We start from the raw sequence: 20,518 nt of genomic DNA on the forward strand, positions 1-20,518 counted from the left end.
AGCGGAGATCCCAAAAAGTAAACCAAAGTAAAAGTCTAATATCTTGAAAACCGGTGAATATTTTTCGATGAAATTTGGTAGATATTCGTTTTTGCTCTTTCTGAACCGAGCGACATCACTTTCATGCCAATTCATTAACTTTTTTGAAGGTGGGAGGGTCCCTTTAATGCTTGACACAAATGCTTTTGTTCTTTTTTTTCCTTACGTATTATGCCTCATATCCTTTATGTTCCCTCCTATATGCTGGCTCCCCATCGAAAGCAGACGTGAGCTTATGCAACCAGTTTCTCGGTATATGCATCTGATACAGCTATTTTACATCCGTCCAGTTGAGCGGACGTCAGTCCCAGCAGCTGAGTGATTAGCTCGTCTCCGGGCACGCCCGGTTTGCTGACGGCCGGATGGCGTGGGCCACGACTCTCGACGGCTGCCGGCCGGGCGAGGCTCGGTTCCGACTCCAGAGGCAGGGGGAGGACGTGTCGGCAGTGCGACCAAGTGACACAGAATGCCTGTCAAGACTGTCTGGAGAAGACTGAAACGCCCTTCCGCTCACCAAGGAGCACCTTACATGGGATATGCTGGTAAGTAATGATCATTTGGTGCATTTGGCGTTTTGTAGGGGCTGTCCTACCATATGAACGAGCCGACGTGAGTGGTTTCGGCCACTGACAGCCAACTGGGGATTGGAGAGAACGGCCGGTGAGAGTGGCGCGGGCAACGGGGTCCTAAAGTTTTTTGATTGGGGGACCGAAAACCGCAATCGTCGCGATGAGTAAAGGTGTGGCTTTGAAGTCTACGTGAGAGCTGTAGACTGCGATACACACAGCTCCCACTGACGCTGTCATGGCTCTCCGCCTCTGTTCCCAGGACGGCACGTGCCATAATGACCGTGGGAGACCGCCCTCATCGGTGCGACCACAAACGTTTAGTCGGCAACCAACGCAGTCGGCGGGGCGAGGCGGAAGGGCCGCTCTCCGTGCCGTCGTACCGACGCAAGGCCGCTCATGGCCAGGCGCCGGCGGCTGCAGGCGGCCCCTGGTGACGTCACCGGTCGGCGCCGCCTGGCGACGGCGTCCAGCGGCTCCCAAACCGGCGGCGCGCCGCCCGCAGACGAGCGCCGGCCGTGTCGGAGTGAGGGGCGCGCGCGGCGGACAGAGCAGTGAGCCAGAGCCGGGCGCAGAGGAAGAGCTGTGGGTGTTCTGAGCTGCGCGGGGGGCGCGGCCGGACAGGCGGGCGTGCGGGCCGACAGGACAGGGCGCGGACCGGTGACGGCGGCGGCCGCCATGGCTGGAGAGTGGGACGGAGGCGGGGGATCGCTGGGACTACTCGGCAGGACGAACGGAGCCGAGCCGCCCCACCTGACAGCCGCCAGGACCCGGACGAGAAAGGGCCGACTGGACGTCAAAAAACGACCCCTGGTGAGTGTTCGATCTGACCTGTTCTGCTCGTCAGATGTCCATGTGCATTGTCGGATGTGATTTAACCCGTACTCATGCGATGTTCCACCCAGCTGATATTGTACTGTTACGATTTCGTCTGCGATCTTAGCTCGCATTATCCTTTCATCATTCTCGTAATAAGTGCAAGCCCATAAGGGGCTTGACATCAAATATGCATGGTCACTTAAATTTGTACGTTCCGCTCACGCTGTGAGACGTACAGGTTTCGACTCGTTAACTATTGAAGTGCTTCGACCGGGTAACTGCCGTGGCTATTTCCTGTTCGACTCACGCTCGTCCATTATTGGAAACAGCTGCAACATCTGTCACCGGCGTCGTGCCTCCGGTAACCACGCACTGCGTGCTGCGAGCTGTCATTGTGTGCCGAGGAGAGGTGGGCACTCGCGTGTGACCCCTGCAGCGGAGTCGTTACGACGGCGGTGGCCGCTCAAACCGCCATGTGTGCCCGGGCGGCCTGTCACTGTGCAGGAGTCGGTGCAGGGCAGGCCGGGAGCGGTCGCTGCACGGCTGCTCTGTGCCGGTCGCCGGCCTCCGTCCGCCGCGCGGGCAGAGGCCGCGGCGGCCGGCGCCGTCTGCAGAGCGTCACTGGGCCGCTCTGTTTAGATCGGGCGTCCGTCACTGGCGTCACGTGACGGCGTTTTGTCAGTGGAGATGATGACACGGGGCACCACTGGCCGGGCGGACGGTGGACGGAGCTGCACCGAGCCGCCCGTTACGCGGCCAGCGGCGGCTCTTTGTCCGCCGCGCTGACCCCGGCAGCAGCACGAGCAGAGTCTCTGTGCCGCTCTCTCTGAGCCGCGGCAGTCCCGGTGGACAAACGAGCATCACGGGCGCGTCGTTGACCCCGTTTGTCAAACTATTGTCTGGAGCGTTTTTCCCGTATTACGGCAGCCATGGATGAAAAATGAGCCACAGCGTCGGTTCCTTTTTATTCGAGTAGCGTCACTGTCGCCCGGCCGGCGCGGTCGTTGGTCCAGTCTCCAAGATTACTTTGTCCGGTTGCTGACGGTTGCTGGTCTCAGTCTCAGACGGGCAGCAGTGGCCGAGCCTCTGCCCGCCGCGCCGGAAGGAGACCCATTGTCGGACATTTCCGGACGGGTAACTGCCCTCCGCTGGCCGTCGAGTGGATTTGGTCTCGTTCCGAGAGCTCTCTCGGAGTCGGCAATGTCGGCGGCGGTGACCCCCGCGGTCGGAACTGCGTGCTCTGCCCACCTGCAGAGGAGCGGTCGCCATCCGTCACCCGTCTAGTCCGCCGCGCTGACAGATGAAGGACGTTTACCGCCAGCGCGGCGGCGTCCAGCGCCGGCCTATTTGGACAAAAAAGTCGTGCAGGAATGTTAAAGATGTTTGCCCACCGGCCGTTTGGGTCTGGCGAATGTGCAGCGTTTCATAACAGTCGATCTATTCGGGCCGGAGGCGGACGAATGGCCGTCACATATCGATTCCGGGAGAAACCAGACATAAAGCAGGCTCTCCGCCATTTTATTGATGCAATATTGCTGGAGCATTCGCTTGGTCCGATCACGGCTATTATCTTAACTCCTTCAAGGTTCAATAGGGAGGGTACCTAATCCACTGGGGTGATTGATTCAATGTGCCCTTAGTCGAAGTTAAGGCTATTGTTGGTGTTTGTGGAGCATGCAATTCAGTCGAAATCCTACTTAGTTTTGCTTTAAGTTTTCTCATTAATTAAGAGGTTGTTCTCCGTCGGAGTATTTGCGAACCCCGCGGCAATTAATTAGCCTCCAAGAATGCCAGTAACGATTATCATATCCCAGTCACGCCCAGAGGCTTAGGCTAACTTCAATTACAGAGCTCAACCCGGATTATACGGCTGCCCCGGCTATTTTAAGGCATCCGCGCCCACCCGTGCCGGTGTGGGATGAATTTCAATCACAGGTTCCTCATGGCCTAGCGGGTCTGGTACCTGCGTAGAACGTGCACACCCCATGGCAGCTAACTTTACCATACAGGGAACGGCATCATTGCATTCCTGTATGATACCTGGCAGGATCTGACATCACACGCCTTAGTTGCATTTCTGCGGGCTGAGCTCACATCTGCGGTCGGCGTGAGCATGCTGCCGCTGTCGACTTCCGGTCCAGCCCGCTGGCTGGCCGGTGCTCTCGGGCGGTGTGGTGGAGAGATAGAGATACCGGAGCACACTTTACTAGCCGCGAGGTGCCGCCCGTATAGTCCGTCAGGCCGTGCAGAGACCGGCAGCAGTCAATTGACCCGGCCTCGGCGCGGCTGCGGGTACGTGAGCCGTGAGGTAACCTCTGCCAGAGGCTCAGAGGATGCGTAAAGCGGCGTTAGGTTGACGGGCGCAACTTTCTTTGAAGCTATTTGTCGAAGCCCGTGGGAGCGCCGTTTGCCCTATCAGAGCGCTGTCCCTCGCCAGCACTTCCGCTCCCCCAATCTGCCAGAGGTGTCACCGGTCATCGGGTGACCTGGCGATCGTCCGTCCGTCCGCGGTCCGTCCCTGCCGCTGACGGCCCGTCATCGGCCAGCTGACGGCCCGTCAGCCGTCCCGTCATCCCCCGCGGCGAGGCAGATAACGCGCAGTAGGCTGCAGGAACCGAAATGTGTCGATGGAGCTTCGAGCCATGCCCGTTGATGCGGAGAAGGCCTCGAAGCGTCGCACTGCCGAATGGGTCTCGCGTTGATGTCTCACACAACTGCGGCACCATTTGAAAGCATGCAACTTTTCCGATCGCGAATATCCCAGGTCTCACAATACGCCCCAGGCAATTTAACTACCCTTTCAGGGCTGCGAATTACGTTAGTTCTGTTTGGCCGATTAGCTTAGTTCTGCCTGTGCCCGGCAGCGAATGCTGAATATCCTGCCGTCTACGGCTGTGCACAAAGGCTGTCGGAAAGGCATTGTCGCCGTCCAAGTGACTATCTCCCCATTATAAACTACTTCAGCTCGCCATTGTCCCGTCTCAGCAGACCGCGGAAAATGAAACGTCAGCCGTTCAGCGTTCACAGGGCGCCCATATACGGGCCGCGGCTCGGTGAACGCGACCGTTCTGCGGCGTTTGACCGTTAGCTGGAATAGGACGATGTGCTAATCATGTGTCAAACTTTATCATCGACTGGTGGCGGTCTTCGATCGATCAGCGGCCGAAGCTCTCGTTGAGGGGCACCGAGCTAGGTGTGACGCCTCCCCCGGTCGGGTGCGGGCAAACGGTGTATCTGTGTCGCCTTCCCCGGTCGACTGTGGGTGCATTGGGGTGGGTCTGTGCCGTCGGCTTGCAGCCATCATTCTCCCCGCACGTCAGCCGCCCAGAATAATGGGCCGCGCGCAGGAAACCCATGGAATATCGATGGCGAGCGATGAGCTCGGATCGGCGCAGCAGTGAATTGGATCGGAATGGACCGGTCCGGTCGCCGTCCTGTGTGCATGATTTTGGTCCAGGGTTTCGAGAGAAGCACAGTTATCAGCTGCGGTTGTCGGCCGTTGTCCTGGTTTAGCTACTTATCGTCCTACTACCTAGTCCTACTGAAGTGTTGGTCTATTTTCGCTGGTCGCCGATAGAACAAATACCTACTTATGTTTTGTACCCAGTAACAGCGAGCCTCGTTTTGGAGGAGGGACATCATCTTTGATATTTGTTCAGCAACCACCTGTCGAGAATTTCTGCCGTGTTTAGGTGATGCTCGTATATTATTTGCGAGGTAATTTGGGCGCCTTCTTAGTTCTTAGCTTACTTAGCGGTATTTTCTTGAATAAGTCAGACATGTTGCATGAGGCACAGGTCCTGTTCTTCCTTTAGTGATGTTGGTTAGGTGTTATGTCTGAAAATGTGACACTTATACAACCTGCTATCTCGTTAAGGAGTGGCCAAATGTTCAGAAAATCTCACCGAAAACTAGTTTTAAGTCCCTAAACATCTCGTTTGTTTGTCATAGATTATATAGGGAATGATATGTGCTTAGACTTGTCAATTGATTATCAAATGCTTGTGTCTGAGGATTATTGCTAAATAATGTACTGAATCCATTCATACGTCCTACCTATCATGTCGAATAACTAAAATTAATCACTTTATTCATGAACCGTTTAATCCCAAATAAACATAGCCTCATAAAATCGAATGATAATGCAGTTTGTTGAATCGCCCTCAGATCTGAATCGCAAACAAAACTTTTCGCAATCACTTTTGATAGCTCTCACTTTTACTCCTGTCTGTTTCATGAATCGCTTTCTCAGAACTAAACATTTGCACACTTTATTTCGAGCGGGTGAGCGTTTTCCATATCAACTCGGCTTGTCACATCTTTATATTGCGGTTGATTTGGTTTCTGGTCCGATCTTCCAAACAGTCGGGCTCGTTTATTGACGTGCTCCGGTCGGTGTCGACTGAGTTGGTTGCTATCACCGGCACCGGCACTCGGCTATAGGGCGCCGATGCTACGGCGGCGACCGTACCGTTTATTTACGATGCGTAATCTGCGGTGCTTTAATTATCCGCACATCGGCGGGACTCTGGCGGCGTGGCGCGCCACCCTGCCGTCGATTTCATCAGCTCCGTTTACTACGGCGTGCCGGAGGAAGCTGCTCACTGCTCAGCTCAGAGTGTAATTGGGCGCCGGTGCCGACTCCGCGCCGCTGCCGTCGCGCCGTCGCCGAGCCTGTGCAGTGTTTACGGCGTGTGGGCCGCCCGTCGCCGCCGGCAGGGGGTCGCAGCCACCCTGCTGGTGATCCTGCTCTCGATATTGTCCTTGAGTGAGGCGGGCCGGCGGCTGGCGTCGCGGCTCGGAGCTGTGCCGGCGCCGCCGCCGGGTGGCTGTTTACAGAGCTGACCCGCCCCCGCCCCCGCCCCCGCCAACCCTTCACTGGGTGTCCTCCCGCAGTGGGGGCCGTCTCCAGAGCTGGCTGTTTGCGGACGGGCCGTTTGAGCGGTAAATGGACAGTGCCTGGCACCGCCACCGCCAGAAGCGAGCACTGACCATTCTTCATCGCTGTGGAGACGAAAAACTACCGGTGGGGTCACAGACCCTCCTCGAGACAGCGCCATACGCAGTAACAACTCCGACCGATCCGACTGTGACGGCTGAGAGACCACAGACACGCCGAGACGACCTCCGACCCGGCCAGTCTCGAGTCTCGTGACGGACCACTTCCCGGATGCACAGCCGGCCGGACGGATGGGCGCCGCAGCCACGTGCCCTCTCTTCCTTTGTGACCGCTCGCACGCGCGTCTCGCGGCGAGGTCACAGAACTTGGCCTCCGGCGCGGCACGGCCGGCTCGCTCACGCCGCTGCAGCCGTCACGTGGCCGCCTGGGCACGTCTCGTCACGTCACGCACGTCTCGTGACGTGTCACGAGACGTGAGACAGTCCCCCCCCCGGCGTCTGGTGCGCGGGCTGGGCAGCTGGCGGCGGCGGCGGCGGTAGTGGCCGGCCGACATGGCCAAACATGGTGTGCCGGGCGTTAGAGCCGGTATCATAACAGACGGGCTGGGCGCCCGAGGGCGGGGCGCCGCACTGAGCTCTCCGGCTGACCACCAGAGGTTTATCAGAGCATCGCGCCGCCGGCTGGAGCGGCATATCGCCTCACCATCGCCGGCTCTCTCGTCAGCCGCGTGCTCAGAGGCTTGAGGAAATTAATTCAGTACATGTGTAATCATGTGCATTCATGGTTTTTCCGGAGTCACAACATGAGGCACTTTGGATTGAAGTCATTCTGGATTCATGACGACCCCGTGTTTGGTGCCGCCCTGTGGAGGCATCAGATGTGATCACAATCAACAGGCGATCGGTGCCGCGCAAGGCGACCAACAACTGTATCTTCCGTGTGAACTAACGTGGCGCGATCAGCTCAGCCACTGTTTGAACTGGCTCGCCGTGTCGGATCCGGCTGGTTCAACGGCTTCCGCCTGAGTCCTGCTGCGCGCTGCGTCCCGTACCGGGAACCTCGAGCCTGTGCAGTGTGCAGAGCGAGGTCGGCGGTGGGCCGAGCCCCCGGCTGGCCACTCCCTGCACCCGTTAGGGCGGCGACGCCCGTCCCTCGGCGCTGCTGGACGCTGGTGCTCTGGTTTAAACAACCAGCGCTGTTCGACATCGCCCGGGCGGGAGATATATCTGCTGGTGGTAGATGAAGCTCCGTAATGCGCGATTGGTTCTTACGAAGTATTGCAGTTGGCCCGATGTGTCAAATGTGGGAGGAATGTTGATGGTTCCGCTTGTCCAACTCGCTGACCCGGCGTAATGTGGCGAGAAGTGGCGAAACCGAAGCGGAACGTTCCGAGCTGTGATAAAATGCGGCCGTCATTTCAAAAATGCTGAGTCGGACGTTACGAGCTAAATGATATATTTAGCGGGTCATACATGTTCCGCTTCCGGAGTCGCTATATGGGGTGGTAATTAGTCCGTGAATGTGTTGCAGGGACGGCGGTTGCCGGCGGATGCCGCTGTCACGACTTGCTGTCATTGTTCAATGTTCGTGCCCTCGGCGCCCGTCTCGGGCCGTTAGTTGCGTAACCAGTCGGCCCGTGAAGCTGTCGGCCGTGGCCCGTCTGACCCGACACCCTGCCCTCTGCCACAGACGGCCCGCACGCTGCTGGCGGTACTGGGCCGGCCCGGCGGCGGCCGCGGCCACACTGCAGAACAGACTGAGCAGCGCGAGCGAGCCACCGGCCGCCGGCCGGCCCGCCGAGCCGCCGCCGCCGCCGCCGACTCCGTCACCGGGGCGACAGGAGCCGCCCCCTCGGTAAGTATAACTCCGTCTCCCAGTGGGTGACAGCCTCATCGCACAGGGTGGGAGGTGGGGCAGTGCTCTGCTGGAAAATACACCACTTGCGTGTGTTTTTAGTACTCGCACAGTCCTTGGAGAGTGACATGTTGGTGCTGCTTTGCGCGGCACCGAGCCAGATTTCCCCCGCACCGACTGACGCCGCCTGTCGTTATTGTAACGCTGCCGGGACACCTTACACCGACTCGAGGACGGACAGCATCCCCGCGCGATTGTGACAACCTTGTGGGGTGTTGGTTTTGGCGTCGTTTCCTGGAGGCGGCGGCTTATCCTGTTCCCCGTCCCCGAACCTCCCTCCATAACTCCCGAGGGAAGGCGGCTATCACTGACGGGGGAGCTCGGCCGGGCCGTATTTGCACGGGCCCGGCCGATAGCCGTGGGCGGCGGGAACCGATAGCCGTGGGCAGGGACCGATTCCGCCGGAACGGGCCGCGTGCGTGGACGAGTTTGTTCGCGGCACGCAACGCCGCCGCGTCGGAGACGATTTTGGTGCGGCGCGGCGCGGAGATCGGGCCGCGGCCGGGTTTGGTCGTGACGTGCTGATGGGATCCGGTGCGTGTGAGAAACGACCACCATTTCGGCCGGTCGTGACAGGATGGGGCGTCACGCGCCGGCCGGGGTGCCCGGAAAGGGCGACAGCGAGATAAGTCTGTCGCAGTAAGCTGTGATGCGCTTGAAGTTAATAACGTAACTGTAACTGATATATATTGAAATGTCGCCGCTGGAAGTGCGACGCAGGGCAGCGTGAAGCCTGTGGGGAAATATGGGACACATTGCGGGCCTAGGAGTAGGTATATCCGGTAGGAGCCGGATCAGTGCGGCTGGACTGAGCGGGACGAGCGTGTTACTATCCGAGCGGATAGAGCATACGGTCGGCTCGCGGGCAACATGGCTGATGACAAGTTGATGGTCTTAGATTGCAACATTTTCCGACGGATCCGACCTTGATGCAGAATGTGATGTCGGTACAGAGAATATGAGAAATCATTCGATTAGTTAAATGTTGTCAGATGCAGTTTGTCGCCGACAAAGCCGCAAATTATGAGCTGTCATTTCATGATGCTCGTTTTAGCTGATGGACCCAAGTTGCAAACCGTGCTTTCAGGCGATTCCACTTAACTTTTCAGAGTTGCAGAGTGTTAAATTGTCCATGTAAATCGCTTCCGAACTTCAGTCTTAGTTCAGCGCTCGGTCGAAGTTCCAATTCTTGACCTCTTTGTTTAGAGTCCGGCGCTAAGTGTGGCCTCGTTCCCAAATCTGAGATGAGGCGCAGTACGTTTATGGGTCGACAGGATGACCACTGAAGCGCCTCGTTGACGCGTTATCTCGCGGTGAAACGCTCTCGAGAAGCACACGCGTCACATCTCGCTGCCGTCCGGTTATCGGTCCCTGCTCCTCTCCCCACCGCTCCGCCCCCGGCCGGTGACCCGCGCGGCCGGATAACGCCGGGACGCGGTGCTGATGTCAGCCCGCGGTGTTGGTTTCCTGCCGCCCCCTGTTGACTGCCGCTCGCTCTGGACGCGGGCCGGCCCAGGTAGAACTATGGCAGAAACTGGAGCTAGCCGCTCCCCGAGTCTGAGACCCACCTGGCCGCGGCGCTATCCGACCCGGCCCGTCTCGGGTGGGCGCCGGCGCCGTCGGCCGCCGCCCCAGCGAGACGACGCTTCCGGCTTCTCCGATGTACCAAACACGCTGAGCTGACGGTCTGACACGGCCCACGATGAACTGACGCCTGACACGGCCGGCGCCACGAGCACCCGTCGCCGGGTCAGCGGCCGCGGCCGTCGGCGCTGACCGATAGCGGCCCGGTCCTCTCCCCAATGCCCACTGGTCAGCCGCGTACCGATATGTTATCGTAGCCTGTATGTTTGACACAACACACTTATCATCGAAGGGGCGTGGCCATTCCACGCGATTGCTGCATTCCACGCCGCCTGGATGCCGTGTGTCTCGATGTCCGGCCGAGGATGGACGGTCGGTGGTGGCGCGCGCCTGCTGATGGGGTCCTCTCTGTCGTTTCAGCGCGAGTCCAGTCCGGGCCGCAGCCCGTCGGCGAACACGGGTCCTCCGTCACCGACGGGCAGCCCGTCGGAGGCCTTGCAGCGCCGGCTGCGGCGGCTAGACCGAGCCAAACTCTACCTGCTGGAGCAGCCGGGGCCGCACAGCTTCCTGCTGGCCACCGACACGCCCGGACACAAGTACCGCGTCACACTGGGACCGCAGGTGAGTGGGGAGACCGCGGCGGCACACCGCGGGACTCTGGGGGTCACGGCGCACAGGCGCAGGTGCTGGGAATGTGCCCGTGCTCTGTGCTGCACATAAGCTCCGTGCTCTATGCTCCGTGCCTGTGCGCTGACTAGACCGAGTGCTGTGGTGGCAAGTGGGAGTGACGGTCCTGTGGATGGGCATCGAGTTGATCCGGGAGAGACATGGGCCATATCAGATTGCTGCGTGCATGATTTGAACCATCGAAGAACATCGAACCTAAGACGGCAGAAGGCGGATGGCGGAGGAAGGTGTTTGGGGGGCGTCGGACGGCGTAGAACGGGGTAGGGGGACGCTATCGGGCTGACGGCTGGTGTGACGGTCCCGTGGGACTGGGACGTACCCCAGAGCTGGGCTCGGCCTCTGGCGGTGTTATTGAAGAGCTGCGCCGAGCTGGTAATTCGAGCACCCGCGAATCGGCCCTCGCCGGCTGCGGTAAACAAATTTATCACCGTTTCGACGGCCGCTGGCGACGTTTATTCAGACCAGACGGAAACTTGGTCGCAGCGTGCTGCACGCGCAAAGTGGCACACGTTACGGAGCCAAATCGGGACTCACATCGCATCGACAACATGCACCTTTTGCTCATGTTTATCGGGTAAACATTTAAACATTTTAAATGTCACAAAATTAGAAATACTTTGGGAAAACAGAGGTAAACTTGCGGCTTTTCAAGCACGCTGTTGTAGCGACTGACGTAGTGTTTGCGTGACCGGCTCGAAGTTTCAGGGACAAAAGCAATCTCGAGCGATCGATACTTTCTCTGGGGCTCGCGTGCAATCACGTCACATTGCTGTCGAGACGTCGATGCCGCAGGTATTCTTGGTTCAATCGATCACCCGTCGTTTAGGTAGCCGGGTCATCCTCCATCGTGGGTGGTTGGTATCAGGGAAGGAATGCGATCGAACATTTATGTGTTGCGTGATGGCCTTCTAAAAGCTGACGTGCAATAACATTTTACCTCTTATATATCTAAAGCGTCTTTCCTCCAATATTTTGTCATCATTTTCGGCCTGGATTTCGTTTCAAATAATGCACCTATAGCTTGTTTGGTTGTTCGGGGCTCTCGTTATATGACACGAAAGCGGTGGGCCGAGTTTAATCGGGACGATTTATGCTGTTTTCTATTAAAAGTGATGCATGAACCTCGTGCGTCGTTTCGAAGCCTGGTATCACTTTTTTACGGCAGTCTCTCTCGGAATAGAAAACAAACGATCTTGCAAACTCCGCCGCGAAATCATCAGGCTGGATGTCCAGTTGACCGTTCGTGTAACTAAAGGATTACGCCGTGGCGGCGATAGCGGCGCAGTGACAGTGAGGAGGCGAGCCTGGCGCTTCCGCGGCGCGCTCTGTGCGTCTGTATCGGAATGAGCGCGTGCCGGCGCGGCGCGGGCCGCCGAAAATAGCCCGGGGCGCCGGTGGCTGCCACCGGCCGGCGTGTGTTTTTTCGTTCAACTGCTCTCTCGGCACGGCACGGTGATGGGCTGTCGAGTCGGTCCGCGTCTGTGCGGCGCTCCCGGCCCGGCGGAGCCAGGGATGGGTGATTGGGGTCAGGGCGGAGTGGAGCGGAGGGAGCGCCGTGCACCGAGGGGCGCTCGACGGCCGCAGTTAGCAGCGTGACCCAGTTCAGGGGTGGATCGATGTGCACCCCGCACGAGATGTTGTGACGGGCCCACTGGTTTTCGCCGGAGCTGCCGGAGTGAGTGAATGGTACCGGGGCCGTGCACCACAGCCTCCACGCACTGCGCTACGCGCCGCCGCCGATGTTAACTCTCGCACCTATGTAGGTCAGTCCAGGGCCGTGCCGGCCGGGTGAACCCAACTGGTCGTCCGCACGAGTCGCTGGTAGTCTGGGCTGACCTCCTGATCCGGCGCCGGGCGACCCGGTCGAATGGGCCCGTAACCCTCCCCTTTGATCCCTGAGTGTCTCTAGCTGGGACTAACTGCCATTGCAGCCGAGAAACATGATGCATTGCTCAATGCGTACTGCTTATGAATACCGAGGAACAAAGGCGGGCACTGATGTTACCATATACAGAGGCCCACAAATCAACGTATGAAGACGTTTCCCAACGTCCAATCGCGCGGCAACATATGCACATGGCCGAATGTCTCATATTCGACGACTGTGCTGACTGAAGCCGCCACTGATTTGTGGACGTATTTATTGTGCACATCTGACGGCAATATTTTCAGCACTTATGGTAAGCCCTTGCACACGTATCGGCAATGGTGGTTAAAACACGTGCTCGGCAACCAACACCGTCTGTATGTGCATGATAAGCGTAACCATACGAACGACTTGACTGCCGAGAGCTCGCATGAATAATTCAGCGCCAATCGATGTTTTCTGACATCTATACAGGGAAGGGGACCAGGATACGCTACCGTTCGAAATACCGTTCGGGATCGACAGGCGTGAATGCCTAATGCTACGGACCAAATCATGTCCTTGTTTGATCAGAAAATTTGCGCGTTGCTAACGTGTTGAATCGGGACGAATTTATGTCCGAGAAGCGTGAAGTCAAGTCGCATCTGGGTCGTAGCGACAGTCAGTCAGCTTGCAAGTGAAATGTCATTCTGATTCTGATTCGCATTGACATTCGTGGCTGATTCAAGCGCAAATCCATGTTCAGTGAATGTCATAGCATGATTGAAACTCTTCTGCCAGAGACGTGAAAGCTGCCGTGTGATTTATAGGCTTTGGATACGACGCCAGGTTTTTATGTTTCTGACCGGGAACACCAATCGAAGCTCACCAGTCAGCTGCCATACTAGAAGAGCATCCTTGGTTATGAGATATCACCTCACGCCAGGGTATATTGAAGGGTAGGTATATTGACAGGGTATATTGAAACTGACCTCACGCCACCTACTTTTAAGAGTGTCCCCAACCACACCTCTATCGCGATGCACTGTTCGTTTGCTGTCAGTATGGGAATCCGCCCCTCTATTGGACACCGCGGTCCATGGTCGGCGGCAGACAGTGCCCCGCCCCAGGCGCCGCGCCGCCCCCGCCCCCGCCCCCGCCCCCGCCCCCGCCCCCGCCCCCGCCCCTGCCGCCACTGTGTCTGCCAGGTCAGTCATATCGACCGACGTGAAGCCTTTGGAGTCGGTTAATGTATTCGGGGGCCGGGCAGGACTGGGCTGGTCCGAATTGATCCATGAAGCACACGGCAACACCGTGCGCCGGACACTCCGCACTCGATGGGCAGAGTGGCATGGGTTATGGGCTATGCCATAGATATATGTAGCTACAGAGCCATAGAGATATATGTGATATTCAACGGCTACGCGAATCGGACATGGACTATACTTGGGAAGCGTACGCGACGCTTTTGGGTTTCACATACCAGTAGAAATATGGGGTAACGAGCGGACGAGTGACTCCTTATTTCGTGACTCTTCTAGGGATCACGTGCTTGACAGTCCCACTTGGCGCCCTGCATCCGCTAGCGTCATCCAACGTTGACTTTTAGCTTGTATCGCTGTCACCAACTGTTTGCTGACTTGACGCACAATGCGGTGTAACACACATAGCTTATCTGCGGGAATTTCTGCTCCTATCGTACAGCGGGAAAGGAAAGTGACGTTCGCAGCGGTTATCGCACACTTCCGGATCAATATTGGCTTGCTGGACGTTACACGATGTGACGCCACGGTACGAATTATCGCCGATAACCTAGTTTATTAGTTCGCTCACGTTGTCACGGGCGTTCCGTGTGCACTCCTATACTCTTCGCCTTCCTACTCGGCTGATCGCTGGGCAACGGGCCAGTCCCTTCCCTCCCCATCCCACCGCTGCTCTCGGTCGGTTTGATTTGATACCACCACCGCGCTACAGCGCTCGTCGCCTCGCTCGAACGACGCCGTACTACCTGGCTCGGCTCCAGCGCGTGGAGCGCGCTCACGTCTCCGGGGGACCGGCATCGGCCGCCGCGTGGGGCCGACCCTCGCAGAGAGAGAGACTCTGAAAATAAACGGAGCCGGCCGACGCCGACGGACATTGGGACGGACGGGGACGGAGAGGCGGACCGGATGGGACTGAGGACGGTCCGGGAGGAGACGGTGGCTGGGATGTGTCACAGAGAGCTGTCTACCGGCAATGTCCGGTCTGCGCCAGTTCCGCCCCGCTAATGACGCCGCCGCTGATGATGATGACGACGGTGACGGTGATGTTAATGACGGCGTCAGTGATGTAGATTGATGCACCCCCGGAACAGCTCGTGATGATGGTCTGCTCACACAGATGCTGATACTCGGGAGACCGCTGGACAGGGATGAGTCTATGCTCTGCCGATACCCGCAGAGGCACTGATGGGAGCGCCGCCGCCATTGCCGATGTGTGCCGATTGGGTCGGCCGGGTGATGATGGTAACTGGGCCCGATGGTGCCCGCGGGACTCCGGTCGGTGAGCGGCAGAGTCGGCTGTCAGTGTTATTGATGGGGTCAACAGACGGGGAATCAACCCGAGCTGTACGATTGCAGAGTCATCGTGCGCCCTCAGCGGCAGCTGCCGCTTCCCCGACAGTCGATTTCTGCGGCAGCCGCCAGTGACTGGCGTGAAGCAACCATTAGCCCGTGCAAAATCGGACTGTTTACGTGATTATCTGCCTTCGACTCAGGGGTTGCAGTCTGTACCGTTACGCGCTGCTCTGGGGACGGACGGGCACGCCGCGACCGACTCGCCCAGGGCTGAGGTGACGCTCACTCCTTATATGTCCGCCGTTACAATGTCCTCGACTGCAGGGACGGTTGAGGGTGTCAATCCCCCTCACACACCCGCACAATCGTGCACCGCACCTGGCATTGTGGGGTCACCGTGTAAAGATGCCCCGATTTATTTTAAGCCGCTGCTTACGGGAAAACGAGCCGCGCTGGCGGTAAATGTCGGGATGCGGCCGACTTACCGGTCACGTTACGGCGAGACCGCAAATCAGCGCTGCGGTCGGAGGTGCGCCGTTACGGGCGGCGTGGGAACGACCGGGGCTTTGTTCGGCCGAGGCAGGTCGTTCGCCGCGTATTACGGGCCTTCTCCGGTGGGCAGGTCATGAGCGGGAAGTGCAGCCGCGGTCCTCAGGGAGATGGGGCTCATTCCGCCGTGAACTGGCTGACTGTTGAGTTCCCGCCCGGCAGATACCGTCGAACGGGCATCTCGAGCCGCCGGCGCCAGTCGCCGTGAATTCTCCAGTTGCTCGGCGCCAATATCTGTAAATATATGGCTCGGTCCCAGGCGCCGGCCGGCGTTCCAGTTGGCGGCCGATTGCCCGTGAGCTGTGTAAACGATGCTCTGCAGGCCAGCCGAGTACGGGGGCGTGATGTCACCGCGGAGAAACACTTGCCCGGACGACGCACTATCGTGGCCGACGTCGTAAAAAAAGGCACCCGCTACTTCGGCAGCTATCGGCCCGGTCTATCGCGGTTTGAGCAGACCCAGGCTCGCTCAGCTGCGGGCGAGTCGCCTCACCAGCTCAGCCACTCATCTGATACACAGGCTTCCAGGGTATTTTTGACGCCATTCGTCGTAAACCTGCACGATGTCATTGTTTGCCGCGGATTAGATGATCACGACTGACGCAAGCCCGCCGCTATCAGCAGCCAGTAAAGCTGAGATCAGCCAATGACGACCGCGCTCACAACACCGTTCTCATCGGCTGTGTGGCGGCGATATTGACAGAAGATTGTTAGCTGTTGACTGGTGTCGAGCTGATACTGAGCCGTAGTTTCTGCCCGAGGGGTTTCCTGCCGTTCGCTGCCGCGGTACGGTGTCGTTTGGCGTGATTGGTTTTCCTCGGGAAGTGAAGTGAGTCGTATACCGACGCGGAGGGAACCCCACCGGGGACGAACCCCGCCTCGATGGCCTGTGGCCAGAAGCACCCGTCGCTGGCCGGGTGGTCTGCAGGGCTCCGCGCCTCCCACGCGGCGCGGTCACCCTCTGCGGGCGGGCGGTGCGATCGGATTAACAAGATCCGCAACCCCAACTCGGCACTGCCGAACTCCGAGCGACGACCGCCGACCAACGAGCGCATTGTGGCGCGGAGGCGACGCGCCGCTTAGCTGATTGGTCCGGGTCGGGCGCGACTTGGCTGCTCCTGATTAGGTTAGGCCGAGTCCCGATCGTTCCCGGAATGGCCCGTCTTGGAAGGCCGATTCCCTCGCTGAAAGGTGAAGCGGTTTCGCAGGCGGAGGCTCGTGGCTGCTTCCTTTTTGGGCGCTCAGAAGCGGCTCGACGCCATTGGTAAACTAAGGCGCTCGTTAGAAACGATTGATGGGAAAATGTCTGAGATGATTGATATGAAATGCGAGAAAATATTATGATACCCTGGAAACAGCGCTATCTTTGGCGTCCACTCCGTGTGCTGATTTTGGATGAGACCTCATTAGCTTGGCATGTTTCAAATTCACGCACAAAGTTTAGCTGATGGAACATTCTCGAACGCATACGTCTCTCAAATCGTGTGAATACTCAGCACGCATCAACCAGAAAATATAGGACGTCGTGCTTTCTTGCCCGTGAGCAATTCTGGCCATACGTAACATCACCATTCTTGCCTGAGACCACGGCCGTCTTCTTTCACCATCCCATCGGCATTTCCGGGCTGGCTTATCTTATGTTTTCCGGGCACATCGTGTCTCATATTTGTGCCGACGTTATCGGACCAGCTCGTTCGGCGGGCCGCCGCGGTCGCGTGTGCCCTGAATCCTCGATGTCCTGTCGGTGGTGGGCTGCGCCGTCTCTGCGGCCGGCCGCTCGGGCCGACCGGCTGGCTGGCTCTGTCTCGTCTCAGAGCTGCGGGGCCGGCCGGAGGGGGCCGCGCCGCTCCCCAGGGACGCCGGCCGCCGTGTCGGCAGTGTGACGGGCCGTGTCAGCGCCGGCTCGATCAGCCGCCGCCGACGGCCAACCACAACAGGGCTTTGTTGCCGCCTGTCTGTCGGCGGCACCCTCAGACCCCGCCGCCGCCCGCCCTGACCTGAATTGGGCCGCCGACGCGACACGACGTGCGTGTGCGTGCCTGCCGCGCCGGAGAATCGGCCGGTCCAACTGCGCCATAGCCGATGGACCGAGACGTCCGCTCTATCTGTTATTGTTGACGTGTGCTGAGGGCGCTGTTTGTCTCGTCTGCCTGCGGTGGAGGTCCGGGGGGGGGGGGGCGGCCGGAGCCGCTCCCGCTGACCGCTCTCTGAGCAACTCAATAGAGCTGAGGCCAGCGGCGGCCGGCCGGCGGCCGGCGAGGTCACCTAATGGCGCCCGATGCGGAGCGACTCGCTCCTGAATCCTAATGAGAGACGACGCCGGTATCGGCAGCGACATCGCGACGCCGCGCTAGGTGACGCCGGCCGGCCCGCCGTGATGAAACGGGCACGCGCCAAGCTACACATTGAGAAATAGCCCATGGCCAGATCATTCCGGTGTGATCTGGATAGTTGGCCAGCGTATGTGAAATGACCGCCGCGCCGCCGCGCTGTTTAATGTCACATAGCGGCATTCCGGCTCTCTGTGCTGTTGGGAGGCGCCCTGGAGAATCGTCCAGAGGCGCCGCGTGGAATTCTCTCTCCTGGCATCACACCACCGCGTGGGCGGGGCTGTTTGTTTGCTGTTTCTAAGCGTCCAAGCATCATATGCCTGGTCGCTGTGATGCCTGGTTCGCCAGGGATCAGCTGGGCCTCTGGGTGGATGGCTTGGCCTTCCAGGACCGACGGGCTGTCCCCAGCGGCCCTCTGTTGTGCCCGGTCGGCAGCTCTGGGTCTCCACCGGGCCCCACTGGCCCCGGCTCGGCCCGACGGCGGGGTCAGGTGGCCTGCTGACGTAGGTAGCGGCGGTGTCCGATCGCCCGCTCCGCCCCGGCGCCGCCTCTCGGCTGGTACGGCGGCGCCCGCGGCCCCTGTGATGTCAGCCGATACCTAGCACCGGCAGGGTTTCTGGAAAACAGCTCCAGCCACTCTAACGTGGAGCCGGTGTGGTGGATTTGTATTCGTTTTAGTCAGTTTACATGCATAATGCATGGTATAGGTAGCTACCCGCTCATCAGTTGCGGAGCCTGCCTACTGTCGTCCTAACTGGTGGCACTGTGTCTCTAATGATCGCCCATCTCTGATCAAAGCTGTGACAGAGCGCGCCATATGGCCGTGTCCCTTGCCTCGTCGGGCCGTCTGCCGCTCCGGTGACGCGGGACGGCAGCAGAGCGGTCGGCAGCCGAGCCTGCTCGACGCTCGTTACCAGAGGGGTTCACAGGGCCCCCTCATCGGCCCCCTCCAGCCGGATCCCCTCTAGTCTCCCCTCCAGTCGCACGACACGGCGTGATGAGATCAGTCTCCCCTCCACGCCGGTCCGACAGGGGTATCGTGACGTTGTGAACAACTTCGTGACCGATCAGGAGGCGAATATCAGTCCCGATATCGACCTTATTTGACCTCTCACCGGCGCTGAACTCTCTCTCCCAGAAAGGCTGACATGTAAGCTTCTCGAGTAAAAACAATGTACGAACATTCATTACGATAGTTCTGGACAGATTGATGGTGACGCTCTGGGAAGACAGAGGGCCTGCTGTCGCCGGCTCGTCGGTCGGTGCTGCAGCCGGGCTGGGAATCGTTAGCGGCGTCCTTCAGCCGTCGGTCCCAGCGCTGCCTTCCGGCGGTGCAGTCGGCGCCCAGCTGGTGACCGCGGCCGGAGGGAGGGCTGATGGGCCGCAATGTCCGGGAGTAGGGAGGGAGATGGGCGGTGCCGCAGACTCTCAGGCTGGCCGGCGCAGCTGTGGGCGGCGGAAGGGCGGCAGTGGGAAGGCGGCGCCAGGAGGGATGGATGTCACATCTGGAACAGATGATGGGCCGACGGCGGGGCGGGGCGACGGTGCGGTCTGGCACGCCCGGCCGCCTGTCTGTCACTGCGACCCGTCCGCCGGCGCTGGTGTCAGTCGGGCGTTCCAGCCAGCGTCTGTCTGGCCGCCACGCCCGGGCGGCAGCACATCTGTCATCGCACCGAGCCAGACGCCGTGCCCCGGTGTCTGGGCTCGCGGCGACCCGTGTGGACGCGACCCGTGACAGATTGGACCGCCCCCGGCCCCGCCCGGCCCGTCGTCGCCGGCCATCGCCCCCGGCTGCCGACTGGTGCCGACAGGGCAGCCGCGCTCCCCTCGCCGCTGCCGACGCGACGGCGCCGACGGCCGACACCGGAGCCGCCGGCGGCCGCTGCGCGCAGCTGTGAAAACACGCGGGCCGCCGACCTGCGCTCCCCGCCGCCCTCTCTCACGTTCCCGACACCGGAAATCGGGCAGTTAGACCCATGGTTCCAGCGGGCCGCGGCGGGCGCCGTGGTCGTTAGCGGCCTCGTCGCGTCTTCATATCGCAGCGTCGGGCAGTGGATGGGCGATTTGACGAACCGAGCCCGACGAACGGGCGCTGAACTGCCGGCGAGGCCGTCTGCCGTCCCAGTTGGCACGCCAATGTGTCTCCAGCACGGCAGGCCGTCTGTGGCAGATGGTGGGTCATTCGCGACGGACGGTGTGCTGTGGTAAGGGGTCCGAGTGCGCCGTGAGCAGGGTCAGTGGGTGTGTCTGACCCGTACCCTCTGTGGTGGCCATCCGAGCGGCGTCTCAGCCGCCGGCTGACCGCGCGGGGTCATGGCAGACGCCGCGGGGAGCTGAGGTGGCTGAGGGATCAGCGCCCGTCTCAGCGGCTCAGCGGCTGAGCTCACACCAGCTGAGATCAGCGGCGGATCGGATCGCTACTCAGCTCCGGCTGGGCTCTTTGTTTAGGGTCTCGTACGCTGCTTACTTCTGACGCGCACCTGTCAGTGCGAGGTTACTTTGCTCAACCAAGCGGCGTCACGGGGTAACTGAGTCGCCCATCGGACTGCCAGACTTGATAGACTACCTCTATCTAAACTGCTGGCTACTATTCTTTCGGTGAATCCCGTCCTTTCCGTGGCCGCGTTTCGCTGCCGTCCTGCGGCGGTGCGGTCGCCGAGCCGCCCCTCGGGCGGCCGGGCCGCGGCCCTATTTCCGGCCGACTGTAATTCCTCCGGCGGACGGGGAGC

At 59.7% G+C, this 20,518-nt stretch overlaps 1 protein-coding gene across 2 annotated transcripts in view; it reads left to right on the plus strand.

Moving 5' to 3' along the window:
- The first annotated feature begins 328 nt into the window (after nt 1-328).
- LOC122390863 (mitogen-activated protein kinase kinase kinase 1-like) overlaps nt 329-20,518 on the plus strand; it is a 34,486-nt gene continuing 14,296 nt past the window's right edge. For both annotated transcript variants that reach the window (XM_043384267.1, XM_043384268.1), the window contains exons 1-4: nt 329-581; nt 868-1,418; nt 8,014-8,178; nt 10,243-10,443. In XM_043384267.1, the coding sequence (XP_043240202.1) occupies nt 1,284-1,418; nt 8,014-8,178; nt 10,243-10,443 (501 nt within the window). In that variant the 5' untranslated portion in view covers nt 329-581; nt 868-1,283. The remainder of the gene's footprint in view (nt 582-867; nt 1,419-8,013; nt 8,179-10,242; nt 10,444-20,518) is intronic.

This window comes from Amphibalanus amphitrite, unplaced genomic scaffold (assembly GCF_019059575.1).
Source record: "Amphibalanus amphitrite isolate SeventyFive unplaced genomic scaffold, NRLGWU_Aamphi_draft 000412F_arrow, whole genome shotgun sequence".
Classification (NCBI taxonomy): domain Eukaryota; kingdom Metazoa; phylum Arthropoda; class Thecostraca; order Balanomorpha; family Balanidae; genus Amphibalanus; species Amphibalanus amphitrite.